Below are 19,125 nucleotides of genomic sequence, written 5' to 3'. Positions count from 1 at the left end.
TGGCACTGTTCCAGAAATTCTCAGAAATTCCAAAGATCTGCCCAATTACAAGTGGTGAACTGAAAATTACAGTATTATCCAAAACATTTTGCAGAGAAAAGGAATAAGATGTAGATGAAAAAAAGAACAAGCAGTGACAGGGACTAGAGGAAATAAAGGTTCTGAAAATATTTGGGATGGCATTTAGTAACAGAATGGGGGAATGAGGAATTCAAAGTCACTGAATTCTGACAATGTGTGTCCTAAACAAAGGACTCATTTTGATGTGTTAAATGATGATTGCAACCTTGAAAATTACTTTATCAAGAAGAAATCAGTAAGAGAGAGCTTGTTGAAAAAGTGAGCAGGCAATCAGCAGGGTGTTAAGGAAATTAGGGGGTAATTATGCAAGTGACACTTTTTGCAGTCTCTGAGAACTGAATTTGCAGCAGAGACCATCACCACATGCAATTAAAAACCATCTTCCCCAAACCCAAAAATAATCTTAAGGCTTTCTGGCGAGTTTTATCCCCAGTGGCTGGCAGAAGGATGAACCTGTGTGATGGATTGCCCTCAGATCTGGTTGTCCTTATTTCCCAAGCCCCCAGGGCTGGAGCGAAGACTCCGAGGACTCTCCCGGCGCAGGTGCAGCTCTGCTGGTGAGGATGCGCACCCTGCCTTCCCTCCTGCCTGCGCTTGCTGGGTCCTGCTCTGCTGACCCTGCCTGCCTTGTGAGTGTATGATGGAATGTGGTGGCTGCCCAGCCTGGGAGAGGGAGCATCTCCATCTCAGAGGGACAAGCAGTCCCAGCGGCACAGCCCGGATGTCCATGTTCCTGTCTTGCCCAATTGTGTTTCCTCACATGCTTTAGCAAAGGTAGGAACCTGCTGCCAGACATGCAAAGTAGGCAAACCCCATGCTGTGAATAGACCCTGAGGAGATTTCTTGCGCCTGAGGTCGCAGCTCTGTGCACTGGGTGCACACACCAGCCCACAGCAAGGTCCGGGGACTGCAAGTCCATGCTGGAAAGCAGTACTTGAGCAGCTGGCAACAGAAAGGAAATGCCTGAAGTGTTCAACGCACATAGGCCTGCTAGGAAAGGTTCACCTTTGTTCCTAAAAAGCAAACTGCAGGAGTGGGCCTGGTGGAACCCAACCTTACAGGGTGGTGTCTGTGGTCTCCAGCTTTCTCCACTGTGTTTTTTTTGTAGGGATTAAAGGATTGTTGTACTGCCGCTGAGTGATTCCCTCCCATGAACTCTTCCCTCATGCTTTACGTATTCCCTAGTATCTCCCTCATGTTCTGCACAGCGATTTATGTATGGTTGTATCATGACTTCTGAATAACAACTCTGGGAGCTTGTTTTCTCTTGTTCATGGTTTGCTCTGGGGGCTCTTGTCTGGCTAGCCTACAAGGTCAGAGTACCTGGGAAGCTTCTGACTCACCAGAGATCTCCAGAATAGCTTTACAGCTCCCTGACATCTGTCTGTACCATTCAGCAAGGGGCCAGAAGAGCGACTGTTCTGGGGTTTGGGAAACCTGGGTCTGAGTCTCGTCATTGTCACCGAGTCTCATATTGTGGTCTGGGAAATACAGACTGGCCTGGCATTGCCTCCAGTGACACAAGGTGTCTGATGGCTCCGTGCATCTGTAGCTCGATCTGTACCCTGCATGCCCAGGCATCGTCTGTTGTCCACAGCAGATGAGACCCACCAGGAGTCCTCACTGCTCTCTGCTTTTATGGGATGCTCTGGGCAGGAGCTGGGAAACTTGCACCTGTGGCTTCATTTCACCCTTAAATCATCTGCATTTCAGCAAAGCTTGTGGATTTGTTGGGCTCCTGACGTCTCTCCGAGGCGCGGTGCCTGGAGCTGGTAGCAGTGTGTGTGTGTAGGCAGCGGAGCTCCTCTGGTGCTGCTGCTCAGGTGCTCGAGGCCAACCCCAAGGACATGCTGGCACACTTGTCTGAAGGAAAGCCAGGGTTTCAGGAGTGACATGGAGACTAACCCAAGTATGAAAATTCTCTCACCTTGGTGATATTTTTCTTTGTATTCCTCCTCACGTAGCTGCCTTGAGGCCAGCCTGGTGGTGGCTGGTGTGGAGCAGACTGTTCAGCTGCCCCTTTCCTGCATGTGGACAAAAACAGGTTAAAGCAACTTCCCTCTCATGCTCTGGTTACTCTGTTCGTCCTGGGAGGTGACAAAGCCTCTGCCTAGTTCCTCTGGAGCTGACATGCAGCTTTGTAGCCCCGTGCTAGACCAGGGCACAGGCAACTTCCTTTCCACTTCCACAACAAAGCTCCAGCGAATTGTACCGGGAGACTTTCTCCCCCTTTCACCCTGTTTCACTGTGGAACCTTTAGGAACCAGAGCTTTAACCCCTTTCTTTGCCTCTGAGCAGTCTGCGTGTGCTGGGCACATTCGTCATTTACCCCCTTGTCTCAACAGGGAACTCTTTCGATCGGTGGCAAAGAAGTGACCCTTGAGTACACGCCATCCCCAGAGTTCTGGCGCTGCAAACGTGTAAGTATGTGATCAGAGAGCAGTCCTGTGCCTCCCTGCTGGCAGTGGTAGCAGAGAGGAGCGTTAGATATTTGTTCAGTGGGTGAAGGTCACTGACACTAATACCTGCCCTGGAGCTCTTGCCTCTTCTAAACTTTGGTGTTTTTCCCTACCTTGCTTTTGGTACCACCTTTGAGTGTGTGTTGCTTTAGTACAGGTAACCAGTGTTTTAAGCACAGTTTCATCCCTACGCAATGGTTCCCTTTTAACATATGGGGAAAATAGTGTGCGGATCCTTTTTCCTTAAAAACCAAAATGAGACAGTGATCCTGCCAACCGGAATGCAACAGGTTTTCATTTGCCTTCACTGCCCAGGTAACCAGAGCTTTCATCAGTGTAACAGTAGAAACCACCCCTCTTCTCGCGCAAGAACCTGCGATCTAGATTTGAGTGCAGTAAGTGCATCAGGGAAGGAAGCATGGAAACGAGTTCCAGTCCAGGCAGCAGTTGGTACAGACTGGAACTGACCCATTTCTGGGAAGACACAGTTGCCCGAGGGTCGAGTTTGTGCCCATGCCCTTCCCACAGTTCTCCCAGAACAGGTGCTTTGGGCTGCAGCGGGCTGGGGAGCAGTGAAAGCAAAGTGCTGCTTGCAGGGAAGGGATCAGTTCTGGTTGGACTCCTGCCTTGACCGCTGGATCCCACTGGGCTACAAAGACCTTAATCCAGGCTAACTGGATGCACGCCTATTGCCAGTAGAGCCATTGCTCAGCACCTCGTCTGTGCTTGCAACGCTCCAAAGGTGAGGTGGAGACAGCAGTTTCAGGTGGTGGTTTCACAATAGTGCTCAGTGCAGTGGGAAGTAGCTGGAGCGTATGTCCCCGCTGTTGCTGGGCACCTGCGTAGCCTGGAAGAGCTTTCTCATGCCCCAGGCATTTGCAGGGGTGTAGTTAGAGAAAAAAAAAAAATATTGTACGAAAGAGAAGCAATGCATTTACAAAGAGCTTGAAGAGGAAGTTAGCAATGCTGTGTTTGGAGAGCTGTGAAGATGGGGCACTTGGCTCTTTCCACAGTGGCTCTGGGTGGGAAAACCATGTGAGCCTGTACAGTTCTGCCTCTTGGCTAGCAAGCACCTCTTCACTGACTCTCCCTGGGCAGCAAATTACAGTTTAGCTCAGGTAAGGACTTTGTCACTGCTTTAGGAGTGAGTTGAGATTAGGGAATACAAAGGTAACTTTGGATCCTTTGAAATAAGAGGGTGGCTAGCAGGATGGTGCCTGGCATGGAGCCTTTTGGTACAGCGTCACGTGGGTGGGTCCTGTCTCAAGGATTAGTGAAGTTACCTCCATGGTGTAAACAAATCTCTGCTCAGAAGTTGTGTGAAAATCCTGTTCCTAAGGCAATTCCAGTGGTGAACCATGGGAGGATTTCCCTTCCGTTCCAGCAAAGGCTCCTGCTGCCATGACCCATCCTGTCCCTCAGGTTCTCACTGCAGCTTTTCTGCAGCTGTTACTTTCTGAAAGCGCTGCAGAGTCTGTCTTTCTGGAGTGGGTGCCTTTAAAACATACCATCCTCATGCTGTTCCATATTCCATTGCAGTGTAAGGTGTGTACTGTGGGCTACAGATCCTCCTGTTCCTACTGCAAGCTCCCAAGAGATGGTGAGTATATCTGCTCCCCCTGCATTTGGTCAGTTAAAAGTTTCATCTGCCCTGACAAGTAAGTTTCTCTTCTGGCTTCAGTGTGACAGATCTCTTGGTGGACCAGCTGAGCACTGTGAAGGAAAATTATTGATTTTGCTTCATTTAGAGCCTTTTCCCTGTCCACACTAAAGATGTTGCATGCAGATGGGTTGCTACCAGGTTCTCTCTTCTGGTGAGGCTTGGTGGAGCGGTGTCTCTCTGCACAAGGCCTTCCCTTCCTATTGCTTTGGCATTGCCCTTCATCCACGGAGTTCCAGGCTGTGTGTCCTCTAGGACTGTGAGCTAGTGCTGCCAGCTGTCAGTGAGATGACTTCTCCTCAACCCACCTTGCTTGGGAGCTGCAGCTGCGTGTTTTTAGTGTTACTCTTTGGAGTCTCTCGGATTAGAGGTGAATCCAGGACGTGCATCGCTGAACTTGCCTTGCTAACTGTGAGAAGTGCATGGAGGGGAGTTCTGCATCTGCAGGAGCTTCTCCTCACCCCACCAACACCTTTGCCTTTTTTTGAGTGGGAGTGTGTGAGAGCCAAAACATGCTTCTTTGATAACTGATTTCTTTGGGACGAGCAGGTGTTCCAGACACTCTGTATCTTTGAGCAGACTTCAGTGCTTTGCATTTCTTACCCACATATCCCAGGCAGAAGGGCATTAAAATAACTACTGCTGCAGAAGTCTGAATTTACTCAAACACTGTCCCCACGGTTGTGCTTTCCTTGTGCTGTGGCTCCTCCATCAGCCTTATGAAGGCAATATTCACCTAACTGGCCCAACACAACTATGAATTGTAATAAAGCTGCCGAGGAGCAAATTAAACAGAGCCTTTAAGATGCTGTGAAGACAGATTGTAGTGCATGCTGCTTACCAACTGGTTTTGTTGATTGTGAGAACATGTATAATAAAGTAACCTCTCTATGACTGTCCTTTAGTTGCTGGGTGAAACGAAACAACTCTCTATGCATATACAGACATTACTGCAGCTTTGTGTGAGTTCTTACGTGCTTTGTGACTGATGGTCTTGAAATGGGTTTTAATGAGCCTCTCTTACAGGGAGCAGAGCAGGCCCAGAGTCCAGAGGTGCTTCGGAGGGAGAGGACACATCAGCTGAGCAAGAATTCAGTAAGAGAATTGTTCTCCCCATCCCCAGGATCATCCTCATGTTTGTGTGATTTGCATGAGCAGTTTTCACAGCTGCACGTGCAGACTGGCTTCATATGCAAATGTTACATGAGGTTCTGCTCATGAAGTGTAGCCAAAACTCTGCATGCTGCAAACTGCAGACAAATTAGTAGAGGCCTGTCCAACATGAGCTGTGCTGACAGACAAGCAAATCATTGTGCAGCTTTCTCAACATTTATGTGCAAAATTGTCATATGTTCTGCCATGCTGCCCACTGCCCAGAGAGAACAAGAGCAGGGAGGTGGTCTGGGGGACATTAAAGAGTGAAGCTTTGCTGTGGCGAGTCTTGCACTCTCATTTTTCTCTTTGTGGAAAGAGGCTTCAGCAGCAGGTGCAGGTCTGGTGATGTCTGACTTTGTAGCTTTGGCTTCCCTTCCAACAGCTTTAGCTCAGGTAGAGATCTCTTGAAGTGAAGCCAGATGCTTCAGAGGCCTTCAAGCAGAAACTCAATGGGATTTATCTTTTCTGTATTGCATAGAAAGGCTGGGGACCAGGGTGTTTCACCATGATATCTGCCTCATCTGCAGTAAGGAGGCACCTGATAAAATCAGCAATTGTGTGATGATGCATTTCACTCAGTGGTCACAGGCATCTGAACCCAGTTTTCCTCTCCCATAGAGACAGGGTGACAGTTACTGGTTGATGTTGTTCAGCTATGGGTGTTCACAAATATATCTGGCATAGTGAGGATATTGCTGCTGTGTGGGTTGTCCTGGTCATGGGAGGAACACATCTGAACCCATCCCTCATTCATGTGTGCCAGGCAAGAGCCAGTCCTAAAGGGAGGCCAAAACACCTCTTGTCTCATACAGGAGAGGTAAGGTAAAGGAGCCCAAGGTGAAACAAGGTAATGGAAGGATCAGCAGTTTCTCACATGTCCTTTACACACCTTGTGTCTGCAGAGTATTCAGACACGGGATATGTGAAAGCCAGAGCAGGTTAGCCTTTTATAAGGGCCTCTACTGCAGTGGCCAGAAAATAGAAGAAAAATACAAGGTGAAACCCTGTATGTGGAACCAGTCAATTTTTCTTTTCTAACAGCAGAGACAAAGCTTGAAAAACCCGAGCAAGAATTATCGGGACAACCAGGATCTCCAAAGCAGCCTCTCCAGCCTGCGATTCCTGAGCCACAGCAGGAGTGCCAGCCTCAGGAACAGGAGCCCAGGAAGAGAGATGAAGGGAGGGAGCAGAGGCCCTCACAGGAGAGGAGAAGTGACATGGACCAGCACCAGGAGATGCCTTCTCAGAGACAACCAGAGGAAGCCACACCACAGGATGGTGGAGGAAGCAGAAGTGAGTGACACAGGGCCCAATTTTTGATTCTTCTTGCTTGCACTCCATGAAGCCATCAGCAGAATGGGCGGCATTTCGCTAAAACCTCTGGAGACTCTTTCCATGTTGTGCAAATCCAGAGCATCGAGCAATGGTGGGATGTCCATCTCCAAAGGTGCTGGCAAATTGCCTTTAGGAACATTAATTCAGAGCAAACTGACTTCAGGGGGCTGCAGTTAACTTAGCACAGCAGCAAAAGTCTCTTTGGCCAGGAGTTACCTGGGATGAGCTCCTCAGGGGACCTCCTTTCTGCTCTGTTTTCTGAGAAGGGAAGGTTAGCAATTGGAGGGGGAATTCTAAGCATCTTGAGAGTGAAGAGAAAAAAAGCGTTGTTGCTTTTGGTGGGTTTAGTTTAGACCTGTGCTGTCACAATAAACTTACGTCTGAATTATCTTTTTTTTTTTTTCCTTTTTCCTACTTTTTCTTTGCTGTCCACCTCCCTTATTGTTCTTCACAGCAATTATACTGAAGCGCATTACACGGTTCACCCCACCAGAAGTGATTGTGGGGCTCCTGGCCCCATATGTGCGTCTGTCCACATCCAACGTGCGCATCATGAAGAACAAGGCTGGCCGGATGGGGCAGACCTACGGCTTTGTTGAACTGGAATCACATGCTGTAAGTAGTTTGCCGCTTTCACATGCTCTTCCTGTTAGCATCTATTGTCTGTAGAAGCAGAGAAACCACAGAAATATAAGAAATCACTGTACTTGTGAGGCAGCTGTCTGGGAGTAAGTCGTCTCTTCTGCTTGTCTGGCTAGATTCAGGGAATATCTGATACAGCTCTTGCTCTCTGGCTTTAGGAACCAAAGTTTGTCTCCGGTCACAAGCTGTGATGCTGAGTGAGTTTCGTGCCTCAGTACGCGTCTTTGTAGATCCTCCTAAACATCAGCACCTCTTACACAGTTATTTTGTTTGCAGGGAGCTTGAACTCAATGATTTCTGTCTGCAGAAGGCAAGCATCTTAATGAACAGACAGTCCCATGTTGGAGGGTTCACATTTTCTGTTTCTGCGTGACTCCGAGACTCCATAGCTGTGCTTTGGCATTGGTCCAGAGTGTAGTCACTAAAACTCTTTGAGGCAACAGTGGCCATGATGCTGCATGGTCTAGCAGCCCTGAGAGAATGTAGTCTCCAGCTGACTGCTGAAAATGGCCATAGGACAAGCAGAGAACCTAAGAACAGGTTTATCTCTTTTTGTCCCATCCTAAATACCTTTCACTGATATTTAGTCAAAAGTGTTGTGTTTCCTATCCTATTTTGATCAGCATGTAAGCACAAAGCCTTCCTGTCAGGCAGACTGGATCTGGGAAACAGGCTTGTGTTTTCTTCTCATGGATGTGAAATTCTCCTTTCCTTTTACAGGAGGCAATGAGGTTGCTTAAGATCCTGCAGAATCTGGATCCCCCTATCTGCATTGATGGACGTACATTGGAAGTAAATCTTGCTACAGGGAGAAGGTAAATGCAGATGATGCAGCAGGGTTGTCCTTTGATGTGCTGCGAGCCTAGAGCTGTGTTGTCAGATCAGGTTCTTAAAGGTTGTCACATGAATTAACACAGATGTTCCTGCAACCTAAAAGTGTGTTGGAGAGGTGAAGGCATCAGAGCTAGGAGAAGCTTCAATGACTGAGCAGTATGGGATTAATCACATTGCGTGGGCTCTTGTTGTTGTCCAGCCATCAAATCCCATTGTGAAGGAATTAGTTGGTTCAACTTTTTAAAGAGCAATGGGAGAGATTCATCTTTGTGGACACAGCACAGAGACTGGTCATAACTCTTGTGGTGACAGTTATCTGCAGAGTCTCTCTGTCTCCTGGGATGGCCACAATTCATCACATGGCCAACAAAGATGATCTTTCTGCCTTTATTGGTCCTGCTGATCATTTTGAGTACACTGAGGTGAATGTGAAACCAAATTGACATTAACCTGTAACATCTATCTCAACAGGAATGACTATGGGGACCGTGGAGACAATTCCTACTATGGTCCGGTAGGTCTGCACAGCTTCCCTGCAGGTCACTGGAATGGGAGGGAGCACCGGGGGTAATAGCCCTGACTTTGTTTAGCTTTTTTCCTTTGGGCTGCTGAAAGTTCAAGGTGTTTAAGATGGGCTGATAATGCTCAAGTGTGCTCTTCACTGCTGCTGGGCCCCTGACACTGTTTATAATGTGCATAGAAGTGCAAGGCAGCGTGCAGATGCTGCATGAGGCAGTTCTAGGATGGATTACTCTCTACCACGCTTTACAGAGTGACTTAATTGATGACTGATCTCGGTTGCTGGAGTGAATGTCTCTTCTCTAGTGCTTGTTACTAGACTACAGGGCTCTTCCCTACTGAATGGGCTGGAGGCTTCAATATAGATTGCCATGAGCACGTCTTTTAAAGATTCATGGCAGCTACAGAGGGCTTGTGCTTCGCAACACTGTCCATTGCTCTGTAGATGAAAAGCTGTCTGCTTGTACTCTATTTAGGGTAGCTACATGAACTGATTTCCTGAATTTTGGGCTGTGAGAGGGAGGAAAAGCAATATGATGTTTGTCAAAGAGTCTCTGATCTGTTTGTGTTATTTGCTTACTCCAGGGCAGAAGGGGCATGAGAGACAGGAGGGGCGGCGAATCGCAGAGGCGCACCAGAGCACAGTGTAAGTTAAGCTCTGCCTCACTCCTACTGTGGAGACTTTTCTTCCTTAAAAGGGCACTGACATGTAGAAATCAGCCCAAAAATATTTTTAAAGGCCAAGAGTAGGTTTGTTTGCTACACCCACTTCTGAGTTCCTTTGCCAACTTTGTTTAGTCACATTTTCCTGTCTGATGATGTGTTTCTCTCTACTCTTACTGTGCAAAACTACATACAGATAAAGGAAACGTTCTGCGTGCTTTTCCTTGTTGTGGTAAACTGATGGGATAAGATCAACCCAGCAATTCCTAGATGAGACGGAAGAAAATATACTTTATGCAGCAGTGCCAGTAGCCGGGAGAACATTCCTGATTGTTTTACAAACTTATATGTAGTATTGCTGAGCTCTGTCTCATCACGCTTTGGAAATGAGAAGCATTCCTCACATTATGGGCCTACCCCTAAGGCCTTTGGATTTTCCTGTTGAAACGGTTTGCTCCCCTGTCTTGTGGGGAACTTTCATGCACCCACAGGGCAGCCAGGGATGTGGGGAACATCATCACTTTAAACAGAAGACCATTTGAAAGAGCACAGATCTTGTTCACAGGGGTGGATGGACACATAGCTTGATACTCATTACCTCATTCATAGGAAAATTGCTGAATTTTTTAGCTTTGTCTTGTCAAATGTTGTGGTCTGGTGATTTCAGCACAGCCTCTGTAAGTGTGCTTTGATGTGAAAGTTTTGCCAGAGTCCTAAAACAGAAGAATTGTGAAAACCTGTCTGTCTACTCCTTAAAAAAGAGAAGATGCAGGTAGAGTGATGTTGGGATACACATACCTCTCTTGCCAGGAGAGAAAAATCTTTCTTTCCCGATCTTTATCCTTTCACCCGTGTAATGTTTGCTCCCACTTTTGTCATAAAAGACAAGTTCTGCCTTTGGAAGATTCTGGTGTTAACTCTTGTCTCTCTGTACAGCTCCATCAGATGTGTCCACATACATTTATGATCCTGAAACTGGGAATTACTACGACCCCATAGCTGACACATACTACGACCCCAGGACTCAGGTGAGTGTGTGGGAAGGAAGCTTTACACGTAGAACATTCTTACAAACTGCCCCTTCTGGAGAGATTTCACAGCTAGGTCCTGAAGACAGGAAGCATAGGACATATGGAGGCAGCTTTGTTTCTCTCACTCAGTCCTGTATAGAAGGGATGCATGTCCCAAAATATCAGTTTAATGAGAGGCTACAAACCCATTAGCTGTGTGTTGAACCAGTTCCTGTAGCTGCTTATTTGGCCTCTGAGGTGCTGCCTTTGGAGGGTTTTTGGTCCCCTATTCGTTGAGTAGACTTACGGCCAGAGCATCCTGGCTAGATTTTACTGAAGACACGTGATATGCGACTCTCTATATTAAAAGATGGACAGCAGAGCTATGTTTTCATCTGTGGTTTCTTTGCTCACTGACCCCAGCCAGCAGTAGTTACAAATATGCCAAAAAAGAACCATCAGCAGAGATTCTTTGGGACTGTCATCTTGTTTTCATGATACTGGACATGTCTGTGTCCTGGGCAAGCACGGCAATGCTCTGATGACCTCACTGTGGTCAACTTTCTTCTGCCCCAACAAATTTCTGAAGCCTTTACCCTCAGCTTTCTGAGGCTCTTGCTGTGCTGATCTCCCCAGCCCAACAAGGACAATAAGCCCAGTAAGAAGATTGCAGGGGTTTGGCTAAGTCTGTTCCAAATGCCTCTTTCAGAGAGAAGTCACGATAGACCGAGAAGCCTGTTCATCACCTACAGAGGGCAAGAGGCGGCAGCACGGAATCCAAGAACGGACAAATGAAAGGAAGGAGCCGCACAGCAGGGACAACAGGGACAAGAAGGAGAAAGGGAGAAGTACTTCTGCTAAGGTAAATCCCTCCAGGCATCAGAATGATCAGAGATCTGAGGCCAGGAGGCTGGCATAAGATAGGTTAGAAATTAGAGAATAATTTACGGAGGATTCAAAGAAGGGGGGACAGTGAGCAAAAAGCATTAAATACTGACAGAGCAGACCAGGAACGTGGTGGTTGTCTGGCCAGGTGGGGGTAAGTTCCTGAAATTTTTTTCTTGTGACATTAAGTCAGGGCTTCTTATACCTTCTTCATGGTAAAGGACTCAGAAACATCCATGTAACTGACACACATTTCCCTCACACTACTGAAAGTACTCAACTGTTGTAGCAGAGCCAATGGAAAAATAGCAGAGATGTTTAAACATAGCAAGTCAGATAATAACAGAGATCAAGCTTTCCTCTAACCGCAATTCCTGCCCCCTCCAAACACCACAGACAGGCAGGAAGATGAGGCAGACTGTGCAGGCAGGCTGCAAAGGTGAACCAAGATAGAACACAGATAGGAGTCTGTGACAGACATCCTGTACAATCCCTCCCGGAGTCCAGCCCTAGTCCTGGGGCAGTGCCCTTCAGTGTTTACCCCACGAGCAAACACCGTGTGGGGACCTGCTGGGGTGGAGTATCTACCCAAAGCAATGTTTGAGCACGAGGACCTGGAGTAGGATCTTCTACAACAGTGCTGTGACACTGACTGGGCCCAGGGATAGTCAGGAGAGTTGGCAGAAGTGATTGAGCAATGAATGCAGAAACATCATTTCCCCTTTGCCTTTGAGTCTGGATGTGCTCTGTAGCAGGACCAGCCCTGGGCAGTAGGCACCCAAGGGGTGTAATTGTCCCTGAAGGGGACACTGACCTAGGACAGACATGGTCTTGTCTGAGGAGGGTGAAAGCATCTCCAGTAGGAGTCCTCATATCACTGTTCCAGGCTGCCTGGTTTCTGTGGATGCTCAGACACGGCTTTCTGGCTACTGTGTTCACTCTCTGACCCTTGTGCTGCTGCTGGCCTAACACTTGGTCTTGGGTTTTTCAGAATGAGCCTGGAGAGGAGAGGTTCTTTACAGAAGATGTCTTCAAAAAGCCATTGCCTCCCTCTGTGAAAAAGGATGAGAGTGCAGGCCTGGTAAGATGTTGCATAGCGCTTGTCTTCCCCAGTAAAGTCTGAGTAGCTGATGAACCAGAGCATGTCCAGAGCTTCAGACCAGTTTTCTGTAAAGCGTGCAGATGTGAAGCTTCACCCTAGCCTGCTTGTTGTGCTGCTGAGTGTATCAGTGAACATCGCAGGCTCATCCTGTTGCAGTGCTGGGTGACTGCAGTCTCTGGTGTCTCTGTCCAGTGTAAAGAAGATCCTCAGAACACCACCGCGCTGGTTGAGCCTGGCCATGCGCTGTGCCAGAGACACAGCAGAGAACACTGGTGTTGTTCTTTCCCCTCCCCACTTCTCTAGTACTTGTGCTTTATCTCACCTCTCACATCCAAGCAGGACTAACTCTTTTGGGTTTTTCTGCTCCCATGCTGGCTGTGCGGGTGGCTTTGTGCCTGGTCTCCGTGTCCTTTGTGCACACACAGAGGTGTCCAAATGTGACCTGGCCCTGCCCCAGCTCCCTCCCTGGTCTGAGGCACAGCTGGGCTTCTGTCAGCATCACAGTCTGGCAGAGTGACAGGGGAAGAGGCTGGGACAGCACGGTGAGCTGCTGAAAGCAAGGGCATAGCTCCAGGAGAGCTGTGAATCCCCCAGGAGGGGAATGTCTCCCACCAAAAACACCATCTCTGCCAACTGCCTGGTTTCCTTGAAGACCTGTTTAAATGGGTGCTTAGCTGTTACGTGCACTGAGTCTGTGCTGTGAGAGTCGTAATGCCTGATCTTGACTGTTTCAGAATGAGCCTGGAGAGGAGAAGTTCTCTGCAGAAGATGTATTTAAAAAACCATTACCACCCTCTGTGAAAAAGGACGAGAGCGCAGCTCCGGTAAGTGGCTTCATAGGATGGATTTTGACTTGTTTGAGCTTGGGTAGAAGACTAGGGAGGCTCACCAGAGCCTGGCCGTGACCTTGGGTGGCAGAAGTGCTGGCTTTTCGTGCCAGAGAAGGGAGCACTGGAAACGGAATGGTGAAGGCAGTGTGTTTTATAGCTCTGAGCTTGTTTGCAGGTTTCTAGCATGGGTCTCCTCACTTGAGTGGTCGTTAGGCAGGAAAATTTTCCACTTCAAGAAGTCTTGAGGACAGAGAAAGGCCAGACCTCCCTGATCTCCATTGCTGGAGGAAGTGACTGACAGCAGGTCCCTGCCAAAGAGCTGCTGCTGCAGTCAGCTTCTTGTGTGGCAGTTTGGGAAAGCCTGGCACCAAAGCACAACCTGTCAAGAGAACAGAAGGGTTCTGCCGTGTGATGTTTAAACACTGACCAACCAGCTTCTTCCCATTCCATGCCCATGCTGTTGGGATGGTGCTCTCTGGCTCCTGGGCTGGAACAGAGAGAGAATTTGTGGGGAAACTGGGTGGGGAAGCAGAGCCCCACGTGACAGAGCAGGCGTGATGCTACAAATCATCACACTCTTCTGCCTCTTCCCTCAGCCCAAGGTGGTGAACCCTCTGATAGGACTTCTGGGAGAATATGGAGGAGACAGCGACAATGAAGAGGAGGAGGAAGAGGAGGAGCAGTCACAGGCACAGTGGCTGCCGCCTCCCCACCCACCAGCACAACGCAAGGAGCAGGCGAGGAAGGCCAAGGCCAGTGACGACAAGCTGACCGACTGGAACAAACTGGCCTGCTTGCTGTGCAGGAGGCAGTTTCCCAACAAGGAGGTGCTCATCAAACACCAGCAGCTCTCCAACCTGCACAAGGTACAGGGGAGCTAGTTGCTGGGGGGCTGCGTGTGTGCTGCAAGCTGCCGTTGGCTCAACAGCTTTATAATGTACAGGGAAAAACGCGATGGCTGGGTGGGAAGAGCTGGGTTTGACACAGTAGCAGGTTCCAATCAAAGTGCTGTTCAAAGCATTGTGTGAGCTGCTGGTTCCTGTCATGGGAGTGCTGTAACATTAAGGTGTGACTTTTTAAGCCATAGGGAGGTAGCTCAGGCTTGGGAAGAGCGGGTGCTGGCACACAGGAGTGTGATAGCAGTAGGAACTTAGCATTTGTCTCCCCATGTTCTGTGCTGCCTTAGAGCTCTTCTTGGAGGGCCAAACTGCAGGTTAAAATAGAACCAGTTGTCTTCCTTACTGTGGAGAGGAAGGGCTCCTGCACTTGGGGGGGAGCAGGTATTCTGGGCTGCAAGAGAAGCTGCTGCAGTGAGTATAGTGCAGGTGCAAGAGAATGCTGCTTTACCTGCCCTCTGTACGGGCGGAGCAGATGACCCTGGCAGCTTGTGTCCTCTGCTGACACTGGCTTCTGCTTTCTTCCTTCCAGCAAAACCTGGAGATACATATGAAGATCAAACGATCTGAGCAGGAACTGGCATATTTGGAGAAGAGAGAGCGTGAGGTGGGTCTACAGTGATGGGCAGACTTCTGGTTGTGGTCCTGTATTAGGGGGTGTTGGTCCCAGGCAGAATCTCCACTTCAGCACCTGTATCTGCAGCCAGGGCATCAAACTCCTCCCAGAGAGTCTTAGGCTGAACTGTGGACACTGTCTGCATTTGGACCTGCAGATAGAACTGTGACTTCCAGGAGCAGGCCTCTCTTCTCCCAGTGGGGTCTGAGTGTGATTCTGTTGTCCTGCAAGCCAGCGCTGGGCTCTAGACTGAGTGGGACCCAGATTTCCATCTAAAATTGAAGCCGTGTATGGACCTGGGCTGCTGCTGCCTGGCCAGGACTGGGAGAGCTGTAACTGCCCATTGTTGGGAAGGCAGCAGAGCTGTTTCCAGTGCTGTAGCTGGAAGACTGCAACCACAGGTCTGGGTCAGCCCAACAGATGCCATCAGGACAGCATGAATGGATTGTGTGTCCTGGAAACATGCAGGGTTTGTGGGTCCCCAGAACATATTTGCAGCCAGCTGAGATTGAGATAAGACCTGGCTGCAGAGCAGTTTCCTGTGGGGGCCTGAATCCTTCATAGCTCCTGTACTTATTTTGTTATTTCTGTTATGAAGGGGAGATATAAAGACAAAGGAAATGAACGGAGAGAGAAATTCCAGCAGATGGATTCACCAGAGAGGAAACGACTCAGATACGACCGGGATTCAGAGAGGTAAATGGCTGCTCCTTGTTCAGGCTCTTTGGGGCTGCTGGTACTGGGATGGCATGTGTGCCACTGGCATGCTGAGGCCAGGGATCAGCCCATGGGGTGGATCTGCAAGAGGAACGGCCAGACAGGCTGGGATTCCTGTGGGGAGAGCAGGATCTTGTGGTGCAGGACTTCTCAGAGAGAGCAGGTGAGCACCAGGGGTGTGTAGTGCAGGGGTAGAAATGAGGGTTTAGGGGACAGTGGAGACAAACTGGATGGGTGAGATGGGGGTTTGAGTGTGCCTGGCCAGACACAGGGTGCAAAATGCTTGTTGCAGCTACCTCATCCTTAAGGCACTTGCTGTCCCCCTGTCCTGGCACCCAACCATTGACAGAAAGAGCAAAGCTGTGTTTCCTCTGTTCCACTGACTCAGAGGAATGCTGGGAGCTGTTTCCATCTCATTCGGAGTAGGTGGAGGAAGAAAGTGCGTGCTGTGCGGAGCTCTCGGAAGGCCTGCCTGCCACGAGCTCATGTGTTGCAGCGGGCTGAGGAGCTGCTAGGTGTGTGTTGGGGACAAAACTGGTTGTGTGCCTTCTGGTACAGCACCTCAGATGGGGACCTTTACTCGGTGTCTTGCAGTTGAAAAATCTGCGTTTTCTTTTCCCTCTGTTTTCCTGGAGTAGCTGTGGAGAAACTAAAGCAGTTTGTCTGCAGTGTCATCAGCAGCCAGAAAGGAGAACTTGCCTGAAGGAAGCTATTTTTGCGTTGAGCAGTTTTTTAAATGATGGGCTTGGGTTAATGGTTTTGGATGAGTAATGACCAGGTGGGAGAAAGCATGTCTGAATCAAAAACTGTTGAGCTCAATGACCACAGCACTGGGAGAAAAGACAGACCTAACAGAGCAGCAGGGATTAGACTTCACTTTCTTGATATTGCTAAAATTCAGATTAAGAAATGCAAGCACAGGACGCTTCTGGTTTGCTTGTATCATAAATAGTTTGGAGCCTGATCTCATTTCCTGTGCACTGGAGTGTTTTTTGTGTGGTACAAGAAGTTTTACAGTCAAAGCTGTCTGAGTCCTGCACCCAGAATCCACCATGTTGGATCCCTTGGGCAGTATGCTTCTTGCAAGCAACTTGGGTGCCCCTCAGGAGAGGCTGGAATATTGGTGAAGGTGCAGTTAGCGGAACTGGAAATCCCTGGCATGTGTTCGAAGCCCTGCAAAGCCAGACAATTGATTCTGCCTCTTTTGCAGTGACTATGACCCCAGGATGGATAGTAACAACAAAGGGAACCGCATGTTTCAGTCCACGGGGTGGAAGAAGGGCTTCAGCCACAACCAGCAGGGCACAACATCCCCGATGGAGGTGAGTCTTCCCTTGCTTTCCAGACACATCCCTGTCCTGCGGCCAGTGATGTCTCCCAGGACAGCTGGAGCAAATTTCCGGCCCGCACAAGAATTGGGCTGCAAGTCTCTGCACTGCATGATGGAACAGTACATGTGTGCTGATTAACTTGGCAGGCTGGGAGGGACTGCAAGCGTGTTGGCAGTGAGAAAAGATTAGAATTTATATGGATCTGGAGTGGCTGAGAATAGAGTAACAGTGAGCAGGGAGGGTGTGAGTGCCTGATCAATACCTGCCCAAAGCCAGGCTGGGGTTGGAGCAGGTCACCAGTTGAGTGCTCTGCAGCCGCATAAGCTGGGGAGAAGGTGAACCTTCTCCTGGGAGGTGCGAACACAGCCAGAGGCACAGGGTACGTGATATCGTTTGTCTGCTCTGCTTGTGAGGCTCTTGCTGTTGTTCTGGACTGCAGAAGAGAGCACTGGGGTGCATGGTCTGGTGAGGAGCACAGTCCCTGGCAGCAAAGGGCTTCAGGGACAGGCAGGGCTGGGTAGATCCTGCCTTCTGGGACAGGCTGGTCTCAGTGGACCTTAATTTACTGGAGAGAGTCTATCTGACAAGTGGCACGGGGCAGGGACTGCCATAGCTTGCCCAGGGGCACGTGAGCAGCACTGTGCCCTTGTGGCTACCATCACTTGTGGTGGCTTTATCGTCTGCCTGGCTCGCTGCCGCAGTGTCAGTGCTTCGCCGAGTGGCAGGCAGCTTGCAGCGCAGCTCATGTTGCGACATTCAGCTTGCAGTCAAGTTTATCATTAAAGGCAAATATTTGAAGCTTTGTGACGTGTGTTTGCTTGAGCCCACACACACACGAGGCAAGATTTCCTCTTCAGTGCAGACAGCAGGCACTGGCCCCAGCTGCTCCTCAGTCCTCAGGGAAAGTTTCCTGTGGCCACAGGACGGGCTTTGCCGAAGCGCCCGCTGCAGTGATGTGCTCTGAGGGGGTCTGACCTCTGATCAGGGCTCCCTGGACCGTCTGGGGAAGCTGATCGTAGAGCACAGCCATCGTACAGTCCTACACAAGCCTCCCAGAAGGGCCCCAGAGATGTGCTTTCTTCTCACTTCCAAGTCATGCTGGACAAAGCCATGTGCCCACTTCGGCCCCACAGAACTTTGATCTCTCAGCCTAATTGATCACATCTCTGGTATTCAGATAAGTCAGACTTAAAAGCAAGAGAAACTTCCAGCCTTGGGCTAGCTCTCCTGGGCTAACTCTAGGCAGGTATTACTGAATAATTCAGAAGCTGGCTGCAAAAGCCAGTCGTTAAAAACTGGTTGAAATTCAAAGTGAGCTACCAGAGCCCATGGGAGCTCTGTTAGAGGAGAGAACAGCTGAGCTTGTGCAAACGAAGGCGAACGGCAAACAGCTCCCCAGGAGCCCGGCTCTCTTGCTGGCACTTTCCTTTACTGTTTCGATCCTCGCTCGCACACGCTGCCTGGTGTCTGCTGGCGCTGCCTGTTTTGGCTGCCTGCTCACACCCCACCGTCTGCTCGTGCTGATCGCCGTGGTTTGGTTCTCGACAGGCATTTGCTGACTGCGGTTTTGTTGCCTGCAAAGGGCCAAGAGTTTCTCCCAAACAGCTTTTGAAGAAACATGGTGCACTTGCTGTTCATCCTGGATCCGCACGGGAGCGGTCGGCTGTCAGCCTGGGGAAAGCTTTTTCTTTATGGGCAGTCACCAAAGAGGATTGATCGCTAACACAGGCTGTGTCTTGTTTTCAGGCAGAAAATCGGAAGAAGGGCCCTGGCCTGGGTGCCCCCGGGAAGCCCAGCAAGCGGCAGTCCAATGAGACCTACCGCGACGCTGTCAGGAGAGTCATGTTCGCCCGCTATAAGGAACTGGAGTGAATGGTAGAGAAAACCCCAAGCCTGTCTCTCTCCATCTCCGTCTCTTTCTGTCTGTGTCCTGTTCTCTTGAGGGTTTGGTCTGGGGTTTTTTGTTGTTTTTTTGAATTGTTACAGGTTTTGCTGCTAGAGTTTTTTTTAATAAAACTGAAAATTTGTCAGTGCTTGTCTCGTGCCTAAAATGGCATGTTTTAAAAACATGGGGTGCTTTGGAAGATTCCTATTGTGTTTTGCTCTCTGCTGCTGAGGTCCCTGGGGCTTATGACCATGTCAGTGGGCCTGGGACAGGTTGAGTCACTGCTCTGCAGCGCATTCCCTGCCCGCTCAGGAACAGATGCTCCTGGTGCCATGTACTTGTGGGTCAGGATGTGATCTGGGAGCGGGGGATGGCCCCAAGGCCTGGTAGGAATTCGGGAGCAGGAGCAACCTGTGTGGAATTCATCCTGGCTGTTAGCAAGGACAGCTGGGTTCAATTAATAGCAGGAGCTTAATGGCTAAAGGTGGTCTTGCTAATGCTGGGT

General features: G+C 49.4%; 1 protein-coding gene across 2 annotated transcripts in view; it reads left to right on the top strand.

The window, feature by feature from the left end:
• The window catches only part of RBM6 (RNA binding motif protein 6), a 56,929-nt gene extending 38,164 nt beyond the window's left edge, over positions 1–18,765 (top strand). For both annotated transcript variants that reach the window (XM_065846051.2, XM_065846052.2), the window contains exons 7-23: positions 2,427–2,501; positions 4,080–4,140; positions 5,227–5,295; positions 6,397–6,648; positions 7,145–7,305; positions 8,053–8,147; positions 8,638–8,680; positions 9,271–9,331; positions 10,285–10,376; positions 11,068–11,220; positions 12,235–12,324; positions 13,080–13,169; positions 13,772–14,041; positions 14,604–14,678; positions 15,286–15,383; positions 16,615–16,726; positions 18,482–18,765. In XM_065846051.2, the coding sequence (XP_065702123.1) occupies positions 2,427–2,501; positions 4,080–4,140; positions 5,227–5,295; positions 6,397–6,648; positions 7,145–7,305; positions 8,053–8,147; positions 8,638–8,680; positions 9,271–9,331; positions 10,285–10,376; positions 11,068–11,220; positions 12,235–12,324; positions 13,080–13,169; positions 13,772–14,041; positions 14,604–14,678; positions 15,286–15,383; positions 16,615–16,726; positions 18,482–18,607 (1,923 nt within the window). In that variant the 3' untranslated portion in view covers positions 18,608–18,765. The remainder of the gene's footprint in view (positions 1–2,426; positions 2,502–4,079; positions 4,141–5,226; positions 5,296–6,396; positions 6,649–7,144; positions 7,306–8,052; positions 8,148–8,637; positions 8,681–9,270; positions 9,332–10,284; positions 10,377–11,067; positions 11,221–12,234; positions 12,325–13,079; positions 13,170–13,771; positions 14,042–14,603; positions 14,679–15,285; positions 15,384–16,614; positions 16,727–18,481) is intronic.
• Positions 18,766–19,125: the final 360 nt, after the last annotated feature.

The sequence above is a fragment of the Patagioenas fasciata genome, chromosome 10 (assembly GCF_037038585.1).
Source record: "Patagioenas fasciata isolate bPatFas1 chromosome 10, bPatFas1.hap1, whole genome shotgun sequence".
Taxonomy (NCBI): domain Eukaryota; kingdom Metazoa; phylum Chordata; class Aves; order Columbiformes; family Columbidae; genus Patagioenas; species Patagioenas fasciata.
Note: the sequence above shows the minus strand (reverse complement) of the source record. Positions and strands in the feature narration are given on the sequence as shown.